Source organism: Mesoplodon bidens, assembly GCF_964165515.1.
Source record: "Mesoplodon bidens genome assembly, chromosome: 2".
NCBI lineage: Eukaryota > Metazoa > Chordata > Mammalia > Artiodactyla > Ziphiidae > Mesoplodon > Mesoplodon bidens.
The window spans coordinates 172,124,418-172,143,669 of NC_138177.1; the positions used below are offsets into that span (position 1 = coordinate 172,124,418).

At 47.5% G+C, this 19,252-nt stretch overlaps 1 protein-coding gene across 2 annotated transcripts in view; it reads left to right on the top strand.

Moving 5' to 3' along the window:
* CAPZB (capping actin protein of muscle Z-line subunit beta) overlaps nt 1-19,252 on the top strand; it is a 138,805-nt gene that overhangs the window by 50,806 nt on the left and 68,747 nt on the right. For both annotated transcript variants that reach the window (XM_081225289.1, XM_081225288.1), the window contains exon 2: nt 12,665-12,754. In XM_081225289.1, the coding sequence (XP_081081415.1) occupies nt 12,665-12,754 (90 nt within the window). The remainder of the gene's footprint in view (nt 1-12,664; nt 12,755-19,252) is intronic.

A 19,252-nucleotide genomic window follows, 5' to 3' on the forward strand; every position in this document is an offset into this window, starting at 1 on the left:
ATGCTCCAGTTCACCCAGCTGGCCTGTTAGCAGAGCCAGGAAGAGTGCGTGAGAAATCTGGCAGACGGAGATCCATCCAGAGCCCTGGATGTGTCAGCTGTCATCTGACCTGGGGTGTTTCCCTGGGTAGACTCAGCACCGCTGCTTTGTATGGCAGAGTCATAAAGAGCAGGCGGCGCTTGCCTTCAGGTTGGGTGCTGATAGGGAACCGAGTTACCATGCATAGAACGGGTCAGCAAGCTTTCTGAGGTACTGGCGGGGCTGGATAGAGGTGGAGGATGCCGGAGGGAAGGGACATCTCTCTGCTTCCAGGAGAGGTAGAAGACCCCAAAACACACTGTTCACCTTGCTCCAAGCAGTGACTGCTTGAGCAGTTAGAATGTGCTTGCACTGTTGTGCCTCCTTTGGGACCCCGGTTGGCTAACTCCTCGTTGAGAGTTTTTGCCATTCCACCAAACTCACCAGGTAAACTTTGTCCTTGCAGAGAAGCCATTCCCGGTTCTGCAGTTACAGATTTGGGGAATGTAAACATTGAATCGGTTATCTGAAACCTTTTTCGTCCTCAGCCCAGCAGAGATAGAGCTCCACCTCCTGAGTGATTCATTTTGGATCCTCCACTCCCTGAAGGGACGTGTAAGGGAAAAATCAGCGGATGGCTGTTGTAGTGTTTGACACGGAGCCTGAATGTAGGTTGCTAAGTTTTGCTCCAGAATAAATATGTCTTGGAAATTCTCATTGCTGGATGGGGAGTCAAGGTAATTTTGGGGTCTCTGCTAGGACTGTCCCCTTTGTACGTTTCTGATGGCCTCAGCTGGGCTTGGGAACACCCGTAACTGGAGAGAAGGCGAAGTGGCGGGAATATTTCTTGGTGCCATTCCGGACTGGGGAGATGGGTCAGAGGACTTTGGAAGGAAGGCCAGACAAGGAGAGGATAGACAGAACAGAAAAGCAGAGGGCAGAGGGTCTTTTGTGGGTGAATATGCACTTCGGTCAGCTCTTACTACTGTTTTCTGCCCAGGAGTTGTGTCCCTTCTCCCACTCTGGTTGTAGGGGAGCCGTGCACTCCTCGCAAACAGGGCGCGGTTGCTGTGAGTGGGGGAGAGTTGTGGCGTCTGCTCGCCTTTGCTGGTGCTTAATGACTTGGAAACCGAAATAACACTCCGCCTGCCTTTCTAGAGACTCCTGGCAGCCTAAATGGAAAACTTGTGTCAAATGAGCAAAAAATCAGGGAGGAAAGGGCCCTCGAGCACCCAAAAACTATTATGTTAAAGTCCTAGCAGATACGCCATGTGCTTCACATCCTGGGAGAGTTCCTAGCGCTTGTGGAGGAAGGACTGTGGGGATGCCCTCGAGGGTCAGATGCTGCGCCACACACACGTCACCTCACACCCAGTGGCCCCGCAGGGTGGAGCATTGATAGGCCCATGTTTTAAGGTTTGAAAAACTGAAGCTCCAGGGGATTAAGTGATGACTTGCTTACTTCCACCCTGCAGGTTAAGTGGAAGAATAGGAACGTTTATTATTGGATCACGTCTGTGCCTTTACAAGCTTAGACTTCTTTGAGAAAAGGACGAAAGCTGTGGGCCCTTAACCTTGAAACACACACACACACACACACACACACACACACCCCTACACTGGCAAGGTGCTCACAAACTGTGGGACTATGACTCTGGACCCCAATTTATGAATCTGATTTATTCTTTCTCTCAAAGTTGGGGGTTTTCCTGTGTTTTTTTGTTTGTTTTTGTTTTTAACAAATAGGCTTCTAATTTCCTAACCCATAGCAGATTAGATGAGGGAGTGTAGCTGATGGCCTGTCTAAGAGGTAGAAAAATTTAAAACGCAGACACAGGGCCATTTTCCAGGAATGGGCACTCCTAACGGTGTCCTTGGCCAGTGAAAAGTGGTATGACTGTATTCATTGCATTGTCCTCTGTGTAAAAACATGGACCTTATAATACATTTAAGAGGGAGTTCCATCTTTTAGGATTAATAGAAAGTTGGTATATTTGTGCCTCAGTATATCCACGGGGGATTGGTTCCAGGACCGGACGCTCAAGGCCCTTATATAAAATGTCATATAACAATGATTCCAGTTGGCCCTCCGTATCCGAGGGTTTCGCATCCCTGGAGATAGAGGGCCAGCTGTGCTTTGCTTATCTGGAAAAGGTCACTGGGAGGAGTGCCCCGTGCCTCTGTGATAAGGGGATGGCTCTAAATATAGAGTACGAGGGTGCAGTCCTTCTTTCTTGCGTCTTTTTCTGGGTGTCTTCTTCCCTGGGTCACGAGCTCCTGGAGCGCAGGGACCACGTCTCAGTAGTTCAGGTCTGTGTGCCCAGTGCCTCCATGTCACCCAGCAGTTGACTGAATCAAGTGGAAAGATGGCATGGGTGTAGTAGCAACCTCTCACCATGATACAGGGTCAAGTGCTGATTCTGCCACTGACTATGTGACCCTGCACAACTTTCTCTGAACCTCATTAGCTGTCTGTAAAATGATGGGGCAGGGCTTAGATAAACTTGAAAAGTATATCTGGACCTAAATTTCTGTGATCTGGCAGATTTTTTTTTTTTTGACCCAGAATTTTATTGTGTCAACAACCTGGTTTTCTTTTCTTTCTTTCCTTTTTTTTTTTTTGGCCATGCCATGCAGCTTGCGGGATCTTAGTTCCCCAACCAGGGATTGAACCAGGGTCCATGGCGGTGAAAGTGCTGAGTCCTAACCACTGGACAGCCAGGCAACTCCCCTGGCAGAATTTTTTTTTTTTTTTTTTAAAGCAGAGACGCGTAAAGTGATTGTTTTCACAGTGCTCAAAACCACATTAACCCAAGGCACTGAATTAATTCACCTTGAAATAGTTAATTTTATGTTGAAGATGACCTTGGCCCAGCTGTCATGATAGACAGTGGACCCCAAAAGGTAAAAGGAGGCTTGATCTGCCAAATGGGCTTTCACTGTGGTTTTGATTAACTTGGTATAGGGTTTTGGATTTTCCCATGGGAAGGAAAGTCATCCAGAGGGAACGCTTGTGTTTGTGTCTGGTGAGCCACCAGCCTCCACATGCTGCTGTCGTCGCTGTGTCCCTTCCAGAAGATTCAACCAGAGGGCACCCAGTCAGTGGCAGAAGTGACCTACAGATGAGTAGTTGGCTGGGCTGGCCTGTGAATCTTCCCCAAATGGCCCCCAGTGCAAACTTTTCCTGAGCCACGTGGCAGAAAACAGATTCAACTCTTAAAGTTGCTTGTTGGGTCACAGATTATACAAGACGAACCGTGGTTAGATTAGACTCCATAAATTTGTGATAAGTCAGCCTGGGCTCCAGTGAAGTTTACCTTTGTGTTGTCTGTGAAGTATTTTCTAAGCCTCTTGGGAATGTAAACGAGTGAAGAAGGTCTTGATGAATTTAAGAACAAACTGTGAAGGCCTTGAAGCTTTGGTTGGTTGTTTATGTATAGACAGATGCTATTAAGTAATGATCTGGGGACTTCTCTGGTGGCTAAGAATCTGCCTGCCAACGCAGAGGACACGGGATTGATCCCTGGTCCGGGAAGATCCCACATGCTGCGGAGCAACTAAGCCCGTGTGCCACAACTACTGAGCCTGCGCTCTAGAGCCCGTGCACCTAGAGCCCGTGCTCTGCAACAAGAGAAACCACCGCAATGAGAAGCCCGCGCGCCGCCACAAAGAGTAGCCCCTGCTCGCCGCAACTAGCGAAAGCCCGCGCACAGCAACGAAGACCCAACGCAGCCAAAAATAAAAATAAATAAATAAATATTTTTTAAAAAGCACTGATCTGCCTCAGCCAGTCACTAGAGCAGGCCACGTAGGACTTATGCTCGGAAAGCCAAGCAGCGTGAGGTACTGCTTGTCCTTGAAATTACAAACACTGTTTTAAAAGGGCACACACAAACATACAGACACCAGTGGGGCTGCAGCAGCGTCTTCTAGCAGGTGGTCCCCCCTGGAAAACTGAGTCATCTCAGACTTCTCGTTTCTAGTAGGTACCCTTGACTTGTCTGTCCTGCCTCTTGAAGTCTTTGACCCTCCCGTCCTCTCCAGCCCTACAGCCAGAGCCCTGGTTGCTGTGGAGGCCCCTCTGCTGACGCTCTTGCCCCCAGTCCCGTCTCTGGTCAGACTGCGTCCCCACAGTCACCAGAGGCAGCCTTCTGTATCTGTTACTATTGCATCTAACAAAGTCACTCCAAAACCTAGTGACTTAAAATAACAGTAATCCTCACATTATGCATCTCCAGTGGTTTGGGGGGCCAGAAACTCAGGAGAGCCTTGGCTGGGTGGTTCTGACCTTGGGTCCTGTGCTGTTGCAGTCAGACAGCTGAGGCTGGAGCAGTGGGGGCCTGGAGCACGGGGCTGGCCGGGCGGCTCACTTGAGAGTCACAAGGTCTCTTCATGTGGCTTTTCCACCTGGGCTCCATTGCTCTTCCTTACAGCAAGGCCGCCTCAGGGCAGTTGTTGCGCCTGTTTACATCGCCACTTGGGGCTGCAGGCGTGGGTGTTCACCAAGCAAGGTGGAAGATGGTGCTCTTTTCTGGCTCAGAAGTGACAGAGGTGAATCCTGCTATTCTGTGTTGATAAACGCAGTCACAAAACTCTCCCCATTCCAAGGGGAGCGGGACTCCACCTCTCAGTGGAGGAATGACAGAGTCACATTGTAATGGGGCGAGGGGGTGGGAGAGCTTGCTAAGGCCGTTTTTTTGGAAACCGTAATCCGCTTCACCTACTACGTACGACACGACAATATTCCTCTCAGTCCTCTGTGGAAAAATCTTCCGGGGCTCCTAATCCCTTCTGGAGAAGCACATTTTAAAGTTTTAAAGGCCAAACAAGCTGTACCTATAAAGTCGACAAACGCAAGACGGCTGGGAGCAGCGAGGTTTTGTCCCCAGGCGTTGGAGCTCCGTGGAGCCCGGAGCCTGCTGAGGACACCACTGCCCTCTGAGGGAGGGTTTGGCTGTAACCCAGCCTTGCTGTGGGCCCTGGACCAGGGCCACACCCCACTGCGTTGCCTTCCTCCGAGCGCCCCTCGGCTCTCCTGGCCTCTCCTCGTCTCACTGCGCCTGCTGCCCCCGTGTCTGCCCGGGGCACCCCTGCTCAGCCCGTGGTAACCGGTGCGTGTACCCCCTCTTCTGAGGCATTTTTTGCGGTTCCCTGCACCACTCATATGGACCTTTGCGAAACGTGTTTCATTTTTGTGGATAGGTGTGTTTATTGTATTAAGCTTTTTTGAGTTTATTGCAGGTTGGGACATGTCCTGTTCTCTGCATCCCCACCTGGGGACTGAATAGCTGTTGTTTGGTGATAATTTCCAAATTAGTCTCTGCCTTTTTAGTTCATTGAGTAGGCCAAGTTTCACAGTTACGCAAATTGCTGGCAACACTACCCAGTGTCTGAAAATTCCTTAGTAGTTTAAGCTGTAGTGTTTTATTTGATTTCTTATTCTGAAAAATTGTTCTAGTCTGTATTAACAGTTGTTTTACTTGTTGTGATTTTTAAGCAGTTTGTGTGTTTCTTCCAGTCATGTGAAAAACGAGCAGAAAGTGAAACATTCCCCAGCTCAGTTTATATTCTGAAAAAACACAACCAAAAATCTAAACCGACACCTTGAAGCCTCACCAGCTTAAAGCAGAGGAGCTGTCCCCTCCATATTCTGACATCCTAACAAGGACTCATCTTCTGTCTTTTTCTGTATAGGTTTTGACTACACCGTAAGTTCCTGGAGACAGGGACTTCGTTATGTTAACCATTCAGCGTCAAAAACAGTGCTTGTTACCTAGGAAACCCTCAAATAATTATTGAATGACTAATTGAATGGGCAGAGAATTATGGAGAGTGAAGTGAAATGGTCATTCTTCCCCCCCCCCATTTTATTTATTTATTTATTTGGCTTCATCGGGTTTTAGTTGTGGCAGGTAGGATCTTTCATTGCAGTGCCCGGGCTCTTCGTTGCGGTGTGCGGGCTTCTCTCTCATTGTGGCGTGTGAGCTCCAGAGTGCATGGGCTCAGTAGTTGCAGCATGCGAGCTCTCTAGTTGAGGCACGCGAGCTCGGTAGTTGTGGCACGACGGCTTAGCTGCCCCGTGGCATGTGGCATCTTAGTTCCCCGACCAGGGGTTGAATGAACCCTCATCCCATACATTGGGAGGTGGATTCTTAACCACTGGACCACCAGGGAAGTACATCATTCTTTTACTATTTACTTTTCAACCTGGAAAACGCCACCCATGGGAGGTGGAACTGGGAAAGCTTGTTTTATGAGGGAAGTGTCTAGGATCAGTTAGGGTTTCAAAGGAGCCATCACATGAAGAGCCCTTGGTCATGGGGTGGCAGTATACAGAATAATGGAAAGTCGGGAAATGCTAGGAATATAATTGATACATGAAGAAGTGCACATCAGTGTATTGTGAGCTATGCCTCATCTCTGCAGCTTCTATGTCCCATTGCTCTAGACATCACACTTGCCTCATATGATCATATGCCTCACACGATAGGCTCTTTTGTGGATGGTTCCTTGAGGGTCAGGACTAGGTTTCATTCACTGCGCCTGGTTCAGGGCCTGGCCAATGGCCGGCACTCAAGGCTTGGTTGTTGAATTGAAACCTAGTTGTTGGCCTGCAGGGGGCTGTTGAAGGGCAGGGTGGGTGTGGTGGGTGCATCTGCGCTTAGACTGGGATACAGTGCACAGCCCACTAGAAGGACTCTTAGAGGCCCTCTCCGCAAATCCCAGACCATGAGGCTAAGTGAGCAGAGTAGCTCGCACAGACATCCAGTGACAGGGCAGACTTTGGACTCTGAGCTCCTAATTCCCCATTTCTGTCCTTGTTTGCTCTTGTTTGTATTTTTTTCTATTACCTTTAAAAAATATTAAGTGAAGTGAAACCGTGACAGTGAAACAGAGAGCTCAGAAATAAACCCATGAATATATGATCAATTAATTTATGACAGAGGAGGCAAGAATATACAATGGGGAAAGGACAGTCTCCTCAATAAATGGTGTTGGGAAAATTGGACAGCCACATGCAAAAGAATGAAACTGGACCCCAGTCTTACACAGTGCACAAATATCAACTCAAAAATGTTTAGATCCTTGATAACTATAAAGGAACATATTAACATATATGTAAGTTTAAGCAACATGATATTATGAACGTCCTTGAATCCATTATTCTGTGCAAGACTTAGATGAATACCAACTTTCGTCTTCCCCTAGTGGCTTCTTCCCTTATAACTATTCTTCTCACTCTTCTGAATTTTGTATTTAACATTCTCTTGTCTTGGCTAATAAGAAAGAAGGCCTTGCTATATTGGTTTAAAATACAGACATACAGGGGCTTCCCTGGTGGCGCAGTGGTTGGGAATCCGCCTGCAAATGCAGGGGACACGGGTTCGGACCCGGTCCGGGAAGATCCCACATGCCGCGGAGCGGCTAGGCCCAGAGCAGCTGGGCCCGTGAGCCACAACTACTGAGCCTGCGCGTCTGGAGCCTGTGCTCCGCAACAAGAGAGGCCGCGATAGTGAGAGGCCTGCGCACCGCGATGAAGAGTGGCCCCCGCTCGCTGCAACTAGAGAAAAGCCCTCGCACAGAAACGAAGACCCAACACAGCCATAAATAAATAAATTAATTAATTTAAAAAAATACAGACATACACACACAACGCACACTGCGTGTGCGTTGTGTGTGTGTGTGTGTGTGTGTATCTAAATAACAGTTCAGTATTGCAGGGTTTTGAGCATCCTAGGTAGTCCCCTTGGACTTGCTTCCTCTCCCCCACCATCATTCTATTTCTGGGGCCACTCATGTTGTTGTACGTAGCTGTGGACCATCCATGTTTTCTTCATTCTCTTGTGCTGTTTCCCGTTTGGGACCCTCAGGATTTGGGATGACCCCCACCCCCCACCCCTCCAAGCCAAGGGCTCCAGTTAACTCTAATTTTAACTTTTCACAAGCTGTCATTAAGCTTTCCCACGTTGCTTGGCTTATGGGAAGCTTTTAGTCATTTTCTAATTGAATGCTAGTTAGACATCCTTAGCCTTAGAAATTTGTAATGAATATTTCCTATTAAGATGGTGGGGGCGTGTGAACAGGCTCCTTGGAAGGGTTAAAATAGTGTCTTTTCATGTTGATCTTCTCTGGTCAAGTTATGACTTTCCTTTTCCTAGATAATACACTACTCAGTTTCTAGTTAATCCCTTGTGAACATCCCCCTGTGTTCTGGATTAAAGATTCAGTGTAGAATTAATTACTCTATTGCTGGTGGGAATGGAAAATGGGACTGCCATTATGTATGCCTCCATATTGTTTTCCATGGTGGCTACACCAATTTACATTCCCACCGAAAGTGTAGGAGGGTCCCTTTTTCTCCACATCTTCACCAACATTTCTTGTTTCTGGTCTTTTTGGTGGTGGCCATTCTGACATGTGTGGGGTGTTGTGTCATTGTGGTTTTGATTTTCGTTTCACTGATGGTTGGCGGTGTTGACCATCTTTTCATGTGCCTGTTGGCTCATCTGTGTATCTTCTTGGGGGACTGTCTCTTCAGGTCTTCTGCCCGTTTTTTAATCAAGTTGTTTGCTTTTTTGATATTGAGTTGTAAAGCTAATTATATATTTTGAATATTAAAAAAAAAAGGTTCAGTGTATCTAGGCTTATACCTGACATTTTTTTTCTAGTTCTCAGGAGTATTGTTAATATCCAGTTGAGACAGTTTCCAAAGACCAGCCGTCTTTAGGGTTACAGGTAGTCTGTGAGTTAGAATTGTATGTAAAATGTTCTGTGCCGTTTTCTGGGGCCTTAGCTTTGACCAGAGTCTGGGAGTCTGTAGTCCCCAAAACAATCCTTTTAAACCAAGGTTTCTCCAACTTGGCTCTACTGACATTTGGGGCCAGGTTGTTGGGGGCTGTCCTGTACATCGCGGATGTTTTGAAGCATCCCTGACCCCTACCCATTAGATGCCAGTAGCTGCCTTTCCAGACAGTGATGACAACCGAAAACGTCCCCATACATTCCACATGTTCCTGCGGGTTGGTGGGGAGGGCAAAATCAATCCCAGTTGAGAAACACTAATTCACACCTTTGAAAAAAAGAGAAATGACTTGATTTTTTTTAAAGCAGTTTTAGGTTCAAAGCAAAATTGAGCAGAAGGTACAGAGATTTCCCATATACTCTGTGCCCCACCCCACATGCATAGTCTCTCCCACTGTCAGCATCCCCTACGAGGGTTACAATTGATGGATCTACATTGACATGTCATAATCACTCAAAATCCATAGTTTTCATTAGGGTTCGCTCTTGGTGTTGTACATTCTGTGGGTTTGGACAAATTTAAAATGACACATACCCACCATTATATATAGTATTATATAGTGTAGTTTCACTGCCCTAAAAATCCTCTGTGCTGTGCCTATGCTCATCCCTCTCTCCCTTCCATCCCCTGGCAACCACTGATTTTGTTACTGTCTGTATAGTTTTGTCTTTTCCAGAATGTCATATAGCTGGATTCATATAGAGTATGTAGCCTTTTCAGATTGGCTTCTTTCACTTAGTGGTAGACATTTAAGTTTCCTCCACACCTTTTCATGGTTTGATAACATTCCCTTGTCTGGATGCACCACTGTTTCTTTATCCATTCACCTACTGAAGGCATCTTGACTGTTTCCAAGTTTTGGCAGTTATGAATAAAGCTGCCATAAACTGTTGTGGGCAGGTTTTTGTGTGGGCATTAGTTTTCCTCCTTCCTCCCTCCCTCCCTCCCATCCTTCGTTCCTCTGCACCAGGTCTTAATTGCGGCATGTGGGCTCTTAGTTACGGCATGTGGGATCTAGTTCCCTGACCAGGGATCGAACCCAGACGCCCTGCATTGGGAGCGTGGAGTCTTAGCCACTGGCCACCAGGGAAGTTCCTGGACATTAGTTTTCAACTACTCTGGGTAAACACCAAGGAGCGTGATTGCTGGATTGTGTGGTAGGAGTATGCTTACTTTTGTAAGAAACTGCCGAACCGTCTTTGGAAGTGGCTGTGCCATTTTGCATCCTACCAGAGTTGCACCACCTGCTTTTCAGCTTTTGGCATTAACAGAATTCTGGATTTCATTCATTCTAATAGATGTGTAATGGCACCTCATTTTAATTTGTATTTCTCTCGAGATGTGATGTTGAGTGTCTTTTCATGTGCTTATTTGCCATCTGTGTATCTTCTTTGGTGAGATGTCCGTTAAGGTCTTTGGCCCATTAGTTTACACCTTTTAAGTAGTTTGACTTGAGTCATTTAGGTTTTCTCTTCTTGCACGGCCAAGGGAGCACATAGCTGTTTATGGAGTTTGAATACGTAGCTCCAGATGAGAGCAACAGAAAGATTTCTGGGTTGGGTCCAGTGGGGCAAATGTTATAAAATACTTACATTTTAAAAATTAAAACACGTGTTTGCACACACACACAGAAAACACTCCCAGTCAAATGCATACTACTGCGTATTAAACAATTCACAGGTATTAATCAAATCACTCCAACAACCCTATGAAGTAGATACTATCCCCATTTTACGGATTATTGACCTTAAAAATAAAACAGCCAGTTATTTTACCAGTAAAATGGATTTATTCAGGAATTGCAGAGAATTGCAATTCAGGGACGGAATAGCAAAGACTATAGGCGAGCCCAGAAGACGAAGGAGAGGAAAGGAACATTATAGAGAAAAACGAAGTTGGGGTGGGGGTGGGGTTGCTTAGAAGGAATGTCCATCAGAGGAAGGCGAGAGTTCAGGGTGGTGATGGCTTCCCATTGCCTGGGCTCGCTGCTGGATAAGGAAAAATCTTCCTTCCTCCTGCTGGCAATACAAGGTCCCTCTCTTCCTGTTGGGGTGTGTAATTGATGCCTAGTGCTGGTGCTCGAGAGCTCCCCCTTCTGGCCTCCTAACTCCATTTTAAATGTAGTTTCCTTTATTCGGTTTCACAGGATAAATAGAGGTTCCTGGAGGTTAAGAAATTTGCCCAAGGTCCTAAGTTAATGAATGGCAGAACAGAGCACTGAATATAAGCCTCTCTAGTGTCAAATCAGTTCATCTGTGTTCTTGACCCTGGAAGTGGTGTTAAAATGTCTTCCCATGTCAGCGGGCCAGACCCACGTCCCCGTGGCCTTGGCTGGCATAGAAGGCACGGCACAAGTAGGGAATACGTGGTTGCTAGGATGTTTCACTAAGCAAAACAAGTGCTATAAGGTTTCTGGAGTGTGTGTGTGTGTTTCTTTGCAGGGTATAGCCATTTTGTTGTGTGTCCCAGAATAAATTGTCACTGATAACCGTCTTGAGCAGGGGACAGGTTTTTTGTTTTTGTTTTCTTTTCCAAAAACAGCCTGCTGTATATGCCACATCCATTACCTGGGAGTGAAACTACTTCCAGTTAACTTGTGTGTTATGTGTTACATCTCTGGTGTATACAAATTGGGTCCTTGCGTACCACAGCCTGTTTGTGGTTGATGTACCTTGAAGGGCAGATGGTTGGATTCAAAGGTTATATTTCATTACTGCCAAATGTGGCATTTCCAGGATTACCTTGTATACTTTATAAAGGTTCTTAAGAGTGTTGATTTAGGGCTTTCAAAAATCCTGAGATTGGTCTGAGCAGAGCAGATTCAGGATACAAATCAGATAGTGCCTCTGGTTAGTAGTGTTGGAGGCTCCACATACCTTACTTGCACTTCTTAGCGTTGCATGCAGTGGTCTCCATCATTTTTCCGGGCCCACCTTTCCCACCTTATTTCTGGTTGCTCCTCTCGAGCCTCTGGCCTTCCTTCTGTGTTACAGCCCACTGTACGCTGAATCAGTACTTTGCACCCTACCAGACTCTCTACCGGTCTCACCCCCACTCAGTTCCTTCCTTCCTCTCTCCATTACTTATTGCATGTTTATGGCGACTGGCACGTGGGGGCTCTCAGTAAATATCTGCAGCATGAATATTAAATGAAGAGATTATTGTGAGAACGAGAGCAGTCTTTTTCCTCCCGGGCCCCTGAGGCAGCACTGACCCCGATTTACGCACTTGTTCACTTTGCCAGCGAGGGCAAGCTCTCGACTGTAGGTGTTTCGGGTCTTGGTCTGTTTTGCCCAGGCCTGGCACCCGGGAAGATGGGCCCAGCCTCAGCAGAATGACTGAAGCACTTAAACGTTTGTGCGCATCTTGCCGCTTGTTCTTTGCCTGGCTTTGTCCCTGGCTTGGAGCTCATCAAGGAACCTGGCCAGGTGACATTTCCTGACGTTCATGTCCAGGTTACAGCAAAGAACAGTGCCTAACCTGCTGCTCGAGCCTGATCACTGCAGGACCCATTGGGAGTTAATACGTCTGCTGGTCTGGAGAGCTGCTGAAGGAAGTTGATGAGGCTTTGAGACGTGGCCTGAGCAAGGCAGCTTTCCAAACTCTCTAGCCCACTTCCACATGCTTGACTGTTTTTTGGATGCCTCCACTTGAGACAGACACTGCCATCCGGGGGGGACTGGCTAGTCTCCCCCCCAAGGGCTGTGTCAGAGGGCCCACTACAGACCTCTTTGGTCTCGGGGTACCTGGGCAAGCTGCAGCTGCCAGAATGCTTTTGAAAGGGGGGTTTTTGGTGTTTCTGCTGGCAAAATGACTCAGACACTCCTGTTTCTCCTTTGACAGAGTGATCAGCAGCTGGACTGTGCCTTGGACCTGATGAGGCGCCTGCCTCCACAGCAAATCGAGAAAAACCTCAGCGACCTGATAGACCTGGTATGTGCCTGTTCGTGTGGTTTTATTTGGGGCTGGGGCTCGTACTGGATTGCTTCTGTGTACCCTTTTCCACACACAATTCAGATCGCACAAGAAACCTCCTCTGTCTTCAATTAGACACCACCACTGGGTTATGAGATTATTCCAGAGAGCAGATGGGTTTCCTATGCTGGTCATTCTTTCAGTGCCACCTTTGTAAATCAAGGTTGATACTACCTGTCCCTTTCCCCCAGCTGCCTTCTTTTCACTTCTAGAAGCTTACCTTTAGGCCTAGGGAAGAAGAGGCCACACAAATCCAGCAGGTGTTCAGCAGTGCCTGGTTCCAGGCTTTACTAGTCTCTTTGCCACTGTGGAAGTTTCTCCAGCCAAAGCAGTACAAAAATCTAGCCTCTCAAATGCTTTGGTGGCTTCACTTCTATCTTGAAATGGCATGAAACACAAAAATGGGCTTTTAAAGAGCTCATCACATCTACTTTTTAAAATATTTGTTTGTTTATTCATGCACATATATGGAATGATTGGTCTCAGAATGATGCCAGAGATGAACTGGCACCATAATGTTATTTGAAAATGTTCAGAGTATTCAAAAACACCCATAAGGCTCTGGTAAATAATGAAAAGAAGTAAAATAAAATCAGGCCCCAGGAGCCAGCCGAGTTAGTAGATCATTTGGCCCGTGAGTTCTGGCTCCAGGTCGGAACCTGAGCCCTCCCAGGTCGTCCTCTGTTCTTTTCACTGTGTCCCCCATCTTCTTGGATGTAATTATCAGTTGCCAACCATTGCTCATCAACTAGATATCTTTTAAAATAGTAGCTTGAAAACTTGTTCATATGCTATAGTGATACATTTAGTTCCATTGTATGCATTCAGAACAGTTTTACTAGGGGAAAACGTTACTTCAGGAGACTCATGTCATTCCCAGGTAAGACTCTCCGCAGCAGTCTGCAAGGTCCGTTGTGCAACTGTTTGTGTATTTATAGAGACACAGACTCCCAATGAGAGGCAGCTCTGTGAACAGAGTCGAGCCTGTGGATGGAGTTGTGAACTTGCTTGCTTTTCCATGTAATAATTCAGGAAATGAGGCAGAGGAGGTTTCTCAAGGTAAATAGCCCTGATGAGAAAGCCAGCTACAGGTGCTTGTGATGGAAGCACCGAAGCTACCTGCCCAGCCGCTTTAGATGACTGTTAAAGAACAGAATGCTAAATTGTGATGCGAACGAACCCGAACCTACCATATGCTCAGAATGGTGGGGGGAGGGGGGAGAATGCCACACCCAGAGCCCCGGGGTGGGGGGTGGGGGGGGGCGACGTAGATGGCTGAAGTGGCCTTGATGTAAAGAAGAGGTCTGGCTGGCAGGCGCTTTGCTCCTGTCACTTCTTGCCCTGTGGGGTCTGATTCTCTGTGGCTTGTTCTCACATTTTTCTGGGGGTGCCATACGTACATTTGGAGCTTTATGTGAAAGATCCTAATTTTTAAACATTGGCTCAAACATTGGATGGTCGTGTGAAATGTGAGTCAGAGAAATGGTCTCTGTTGGGAAATGATGGAGTATAAAGTTGGATGGGTAGGAGGTATCCTTGGAAGTTGGCAGGAGGGCTTGGATTTGATGTGGAATTGCTGCCGTCAGCCCACATCCTGCACTTTGGACACGGCGTGTTGTGCTAAGCGTTTTCCTCGCGTGGCCTCATTTAACTCTCAGCAATCCTGTCAGGTAGCACCGCAAGACGCAGCATGGGAAGCGCGCTGTGGCTTGTTTTTCTTGGTTGGAGAGTTTTGGTTGAGCAAATGCGGAAGTGGGTGGGCAGAAGCCGTGGGTAGGCTCAGGTCCCTAACCTGGTCAGCTGCAGAGGCTGATGCTGCGTTTCCACTGAGCATGACAGTGTGCCCAGCTGCGTTTAAATTTAGTTTGCCAATTTAGTTATTACTGTATTTTAGAAATAGACCAAGAATAGAAGTTAAGAGATGAGCAAATTTTTCTCAGTAGAATCTTCTTGGTGTTTCACGGGCTCTTTTGTTCTTATGGCAACTGAAGTGTTTTCCTGTAGCTGTGTCACTTCTCTGTGACTCGCTCGTCACTGTTGCAGAGATGTGTGTGTAGCTACTTCTGTGGAAACCTGGTCAGCTGGTATACCAGTTGCTGTCTATACCAATTTTACTTGGGCTTAGCAGGGAAATTACAGCATTGATGGTGAATGAAAGAGCCGTGTCAAGAGCCATCCTTCACCTTGGCCAGATAATACTGGGTGAGAGAATCATCCTAAGGGTTTAGTTTGCAGGAGGACACTTAGACCCAGGTTGACGTACCACACTGTATCTGTCCCTGATGTGCGACGTGTAGTATGTGACATCCCAGAGATGACTGTCAGAGTGCGCTGTTTTCCCGCTTGTAACGTTGTCATCTGTAGAATGTGACCGGAGAGGGGGATGGAGGCAGATGTAGGTTGTGGGGTCAACAGCTACCGTTTGTTGAACACCTACTATGTTCTCTGGACTGAGCTGGATGCTGCTGTTTGTGTTATTTATCATTTCATCTAGTTTTCACAGTACCCCTCTAATGCACATAAGACCACTGCACCTTTATTGGATGATGTAGACTCTGAGGAAGAAGCAGGGTGGTACTCTGGCCAACCAAGCAGCACCGGGAATCCTCCTGCCGGGATAACTGCTGGGTACCTTTCGGTCGAATCACTTACACTCAGAGCAACAGGTTAAATATGGTGTGTCTCCCTCATCTGTCTGTCTTTCCTGTTTGGGGGGAAAATGTTAAATAATTTAATTCATTTCTAATCTGAAACATTTTAAACATAGATGTATTATGGAAAATCATTTAAAGTTCGCATAATTAAAAGAAAACCAGAGACTTGAAAGACGTTCCCTACTTTGAGCTGGGCCACTCAGACTGCGCAGTTCGCTCTGGTCCGCTGCTTCCTGGAGGGCCTGGGAGGCACCGACTTCCCCTTGCCAGGTTGTACGGGACCCGCCTTGGGCCCCATCTACCTCCAAAGGCTGAGCAAGAGGCCATGATGGATTCCCATCATCCAGGATGGGCTGGGGAGTTGGTATTCTCCTTAATTTTTTAATTTGAGGTATGATGAGTGTCGAAATGGAAGTAGAGCCTGACTTTTCACTGAATTAGGGTCTGGTAGGGCATGGCCTCGTTAAAACTATGTGGACATACTTCAAAAGCCATTTGAGGCCCCTGCTATGCACTGTAATGCATAAGGAGCATTTGGGTTGGTTTTGTAGTCCTGGAAATTACTCCTTTGAATGTTTTTCTTTCATCACTGCTATTTTTCTTCCATTTTCCCTGGGAATGACTGATTTTCGTTTTGTTCCGTTTTTTGTTGTTGTTTCTTTTTAACTGGATTTGCAAAATTCTTTCATTCCCGTAAGAGTCAGTTCATGCTGAGTGTACTGCTGTGGCTCTGAAGTTCACTTGTAGTTTTAGTTCCTTCCCAAAGCTGTAATTTCAGAAAACTCGCCCTGTCACGGGTCTCCTAGAAGCAGTGCATCCGAGCCTTTGTTCCGTGTAATCTGGGATCAGTCAGACGTTTTCAGAGCAGCTAACGCGCTGGCCCGGTGCACAGCACTGCAGTCACTCCTCCCGTGCTCACCTGCCGCAAGTAATGACGGGGAGGTGGAGGTGGTATTCTACGACTGACGAGAATGTCCAGATTTGCCAGCAAACCCCATGAAGGGAACGGCCTCGCTTGGATGTCGGCGCCAGAGAAAATGTGGGGCACTTATCCGGTCCACCAGTGGTCCAATTACAGGGGAGTATTAAAGAGAAATGTGGCGCAGGCTTGGCAGCCAGGCCGAGGCAGCCCGATTTACCATGCCGATCGGTTTTCTTTTCTCTTCTTTCCGTTGTCAGAGCTTTTGCTGCTTGGGATTATGATGCGTGCTCTGATTGGTGGGAAATGACCTTCCTTTGCAGATGGCCAGAACATCATTTTATTACATATTAATCCCATTGTGCTAGAGTGAAGCCAGCCGAAACCCGTTGTTAAGCTGTTTCAGAAATACCCACAGGTCCATGTGGGCCCAGAATCATATGACGTTAAGATGCTCCCTTGGCTTCCTAAACTTTGACCTTCTATGGCTTTACTCTGCACGCTGGCAGCAAGAGCCAGAACGTCTCCGCTGGGGTGTATTTTGAGCCCTGAGCTGAGGAAGGAGTTTGTTTCTGCAAATTGGCACCCAGCAGGCCGCCGTCCTTTGCCTTTTTGAGAGCAAACCAAAAATAGACCTAAATCTGTTTAACCAAGTGGAAAAGTCTTTGCTTGCAAACGTTGGTCACTTCATTTTTTAATTCCTTCTCTCTACTTTGCTTATAGCCACCCGAAGATCCAGCTCTTGGATCTCCTCTCCCAACGAGAGTGAAGGCACCCAGGCCATCCCGTCAGGCCTGTGGGTTAGAGGTGGAAGAGCCATCCTGATGCTCTGACCAGGGAGTTGAGAACTTGATCGGTTTTCATTTCAGCATAGTTCTTTTTAGCAACCAGAATTGCCCTCCAGAAATAGAAAGGGCCAGCCTCAGCAGTGCCTGTACTTTGAACAGCTCACAGAAACTGTTCACCTGTAGGTAGTGCAAGGTCCGCAGGGAGATGACCACTGACAGACTAGAAGGCTGGCGTGCACGGGGCGCACCTAGACGTGGGGGATCCTGAACCAGTGAGTGGAGACCTCCAGCTGGTGCTGCCAAGACCCACTCTCCGTGCGGGAAGCAGCCCATGGAGCCAGGCTCACACACCTTTGTGACTGAAATTGAGGCTGTTATTATTTAACAGTCATTAATATCATTGATTATCTGTCTCATCTCTGCTAAGCATTGTTAGTTTCCAGTCTCTAATAGCTGAACCTAGGAAATCGGGAACTGATATTCCCAGTGAGAGCTGTGTGGGGTAAAACTCACAACTCAAACTCAGCTCTGTCCCCAGAGGATGAAGATGTGCCGGGCCCGGGGACCTTAAGGCCAGACGTGATCTGGTTCATCTGTGGTCAGGAGGGACCAGGCCCGTGTTGTCTTCTTGCCTGGCTTCCCAGTTACCATCGCTGTTTAAATTAGTCTCGTACCAGCATGTTTTCCTCCTTTGTTTCAAAGACAGCATTTAAAATGTCTTCCTTCTGAAGAGATCTTAGACTAAACAGGCGAAAAGTGAGTGGATTCAGTCAACATTTACTGAGCACCTCCTATGAATCCGACCCGGTGCTTGACCCAGGAAGAAGTGCAGCCTTTCTTCCTCGTCTTCTCTTCCACAGGGAAAAAAAAATGCAGGGATCCTAGCGCTTGATCCGTGATAAAAATGACCTTGGCCGGATCCTCTCGGCCCTTGGGTCTGGACCAGCTAATCAGCTCTGAGGACAGCTGTCAAGAGTTGCAGAACTGAGTTATTCTTCCTACAAGCATTTAACATCTCCCTGTGCCAGACACCATTCTGGGTGCCGGGGGTACGAGATGAAAGGCCTGGCTCTGCAGAGCTGACGTTTAGTGGGGAATTCAGGCAAGATTTTCTGGAAGGCAGAAGGCTTGGCCACGCCAGCTTTGCACGCTGTATCTCCCTCACAGATCACAGCAGGCACGATTATTTGTCTTCATTTCTGCGTAGAAGTAGTCTCGGCTCTCCGGTGAGTTTCGCCCTCCCTTCTGCCTCCTTGCTGGCCACCTTCCGCCTGGCCTCGTACTGTTTCTCAGATTCTTTTCCCAAAGCATTCCTGACAAAGTATTCCTGACAAGAGCAAACACTTATCTTTGGGGTTTTGAGGGCAAAGCCAAAAGTGGCTGCCTCTAGCAGAGAATTTTATGTTTTGTCTTTTTAAAAAAGAATTGCATTCCAGTTCATAACATGCCCACATGCAAGACATTTTAACATAAAAAGAATGCTTTCTTCACCGAAGCCTTGAGTCCAGTTGGCGCTCCAGGAAGTAGGGCACTCCATCCCCATGCCCTGGTGCTCTGGGACCTTGTTGGAGATGCTCAGCCGGGCTTTGTGATCGGGCCTGCCCACAGTGTTTCGTTCCCCTGCTGTCGGCCCCTGGGAGCCGAGGGGAGAGGGGCTCCCGACCCTGGGGCCAGGGCTCTGTAGGCCCGCCAGGCCCAGGCGAGTACCTGGGCAAGTTCCCTGTGGGTTTCTGTTGGAGGTGGGAGCACTTGGCTTCCACTCTTGCATCTGTGGTGTGGGGTCTACAGGGAAGTGTTCTCCCCCAGGCCAGATGTTGTCTCTGGAGCAGGCGCAGGGGAATGGATGGAATAGTCGGTAATTATGCAGGGACCCCTGAAAACAGCCTGTCGCGCTGATGTTTCTGAGCTCGTTCCGAGCTTTCCTACAGGCGACTGTGCTGCAGTTTCGGTTTTACAGGGCAAAAAAGCATTCCAGCCAAGGGCCCCCAGCAGTATTTTAATGAACTCCATTCCTTGGAAAGTTGTGGTGAGCCTCTTCATGCAAACGTTTTGCTCTTTGAATGAACTGCAGCTGTAGTGACTAAAGGAAGGCCGA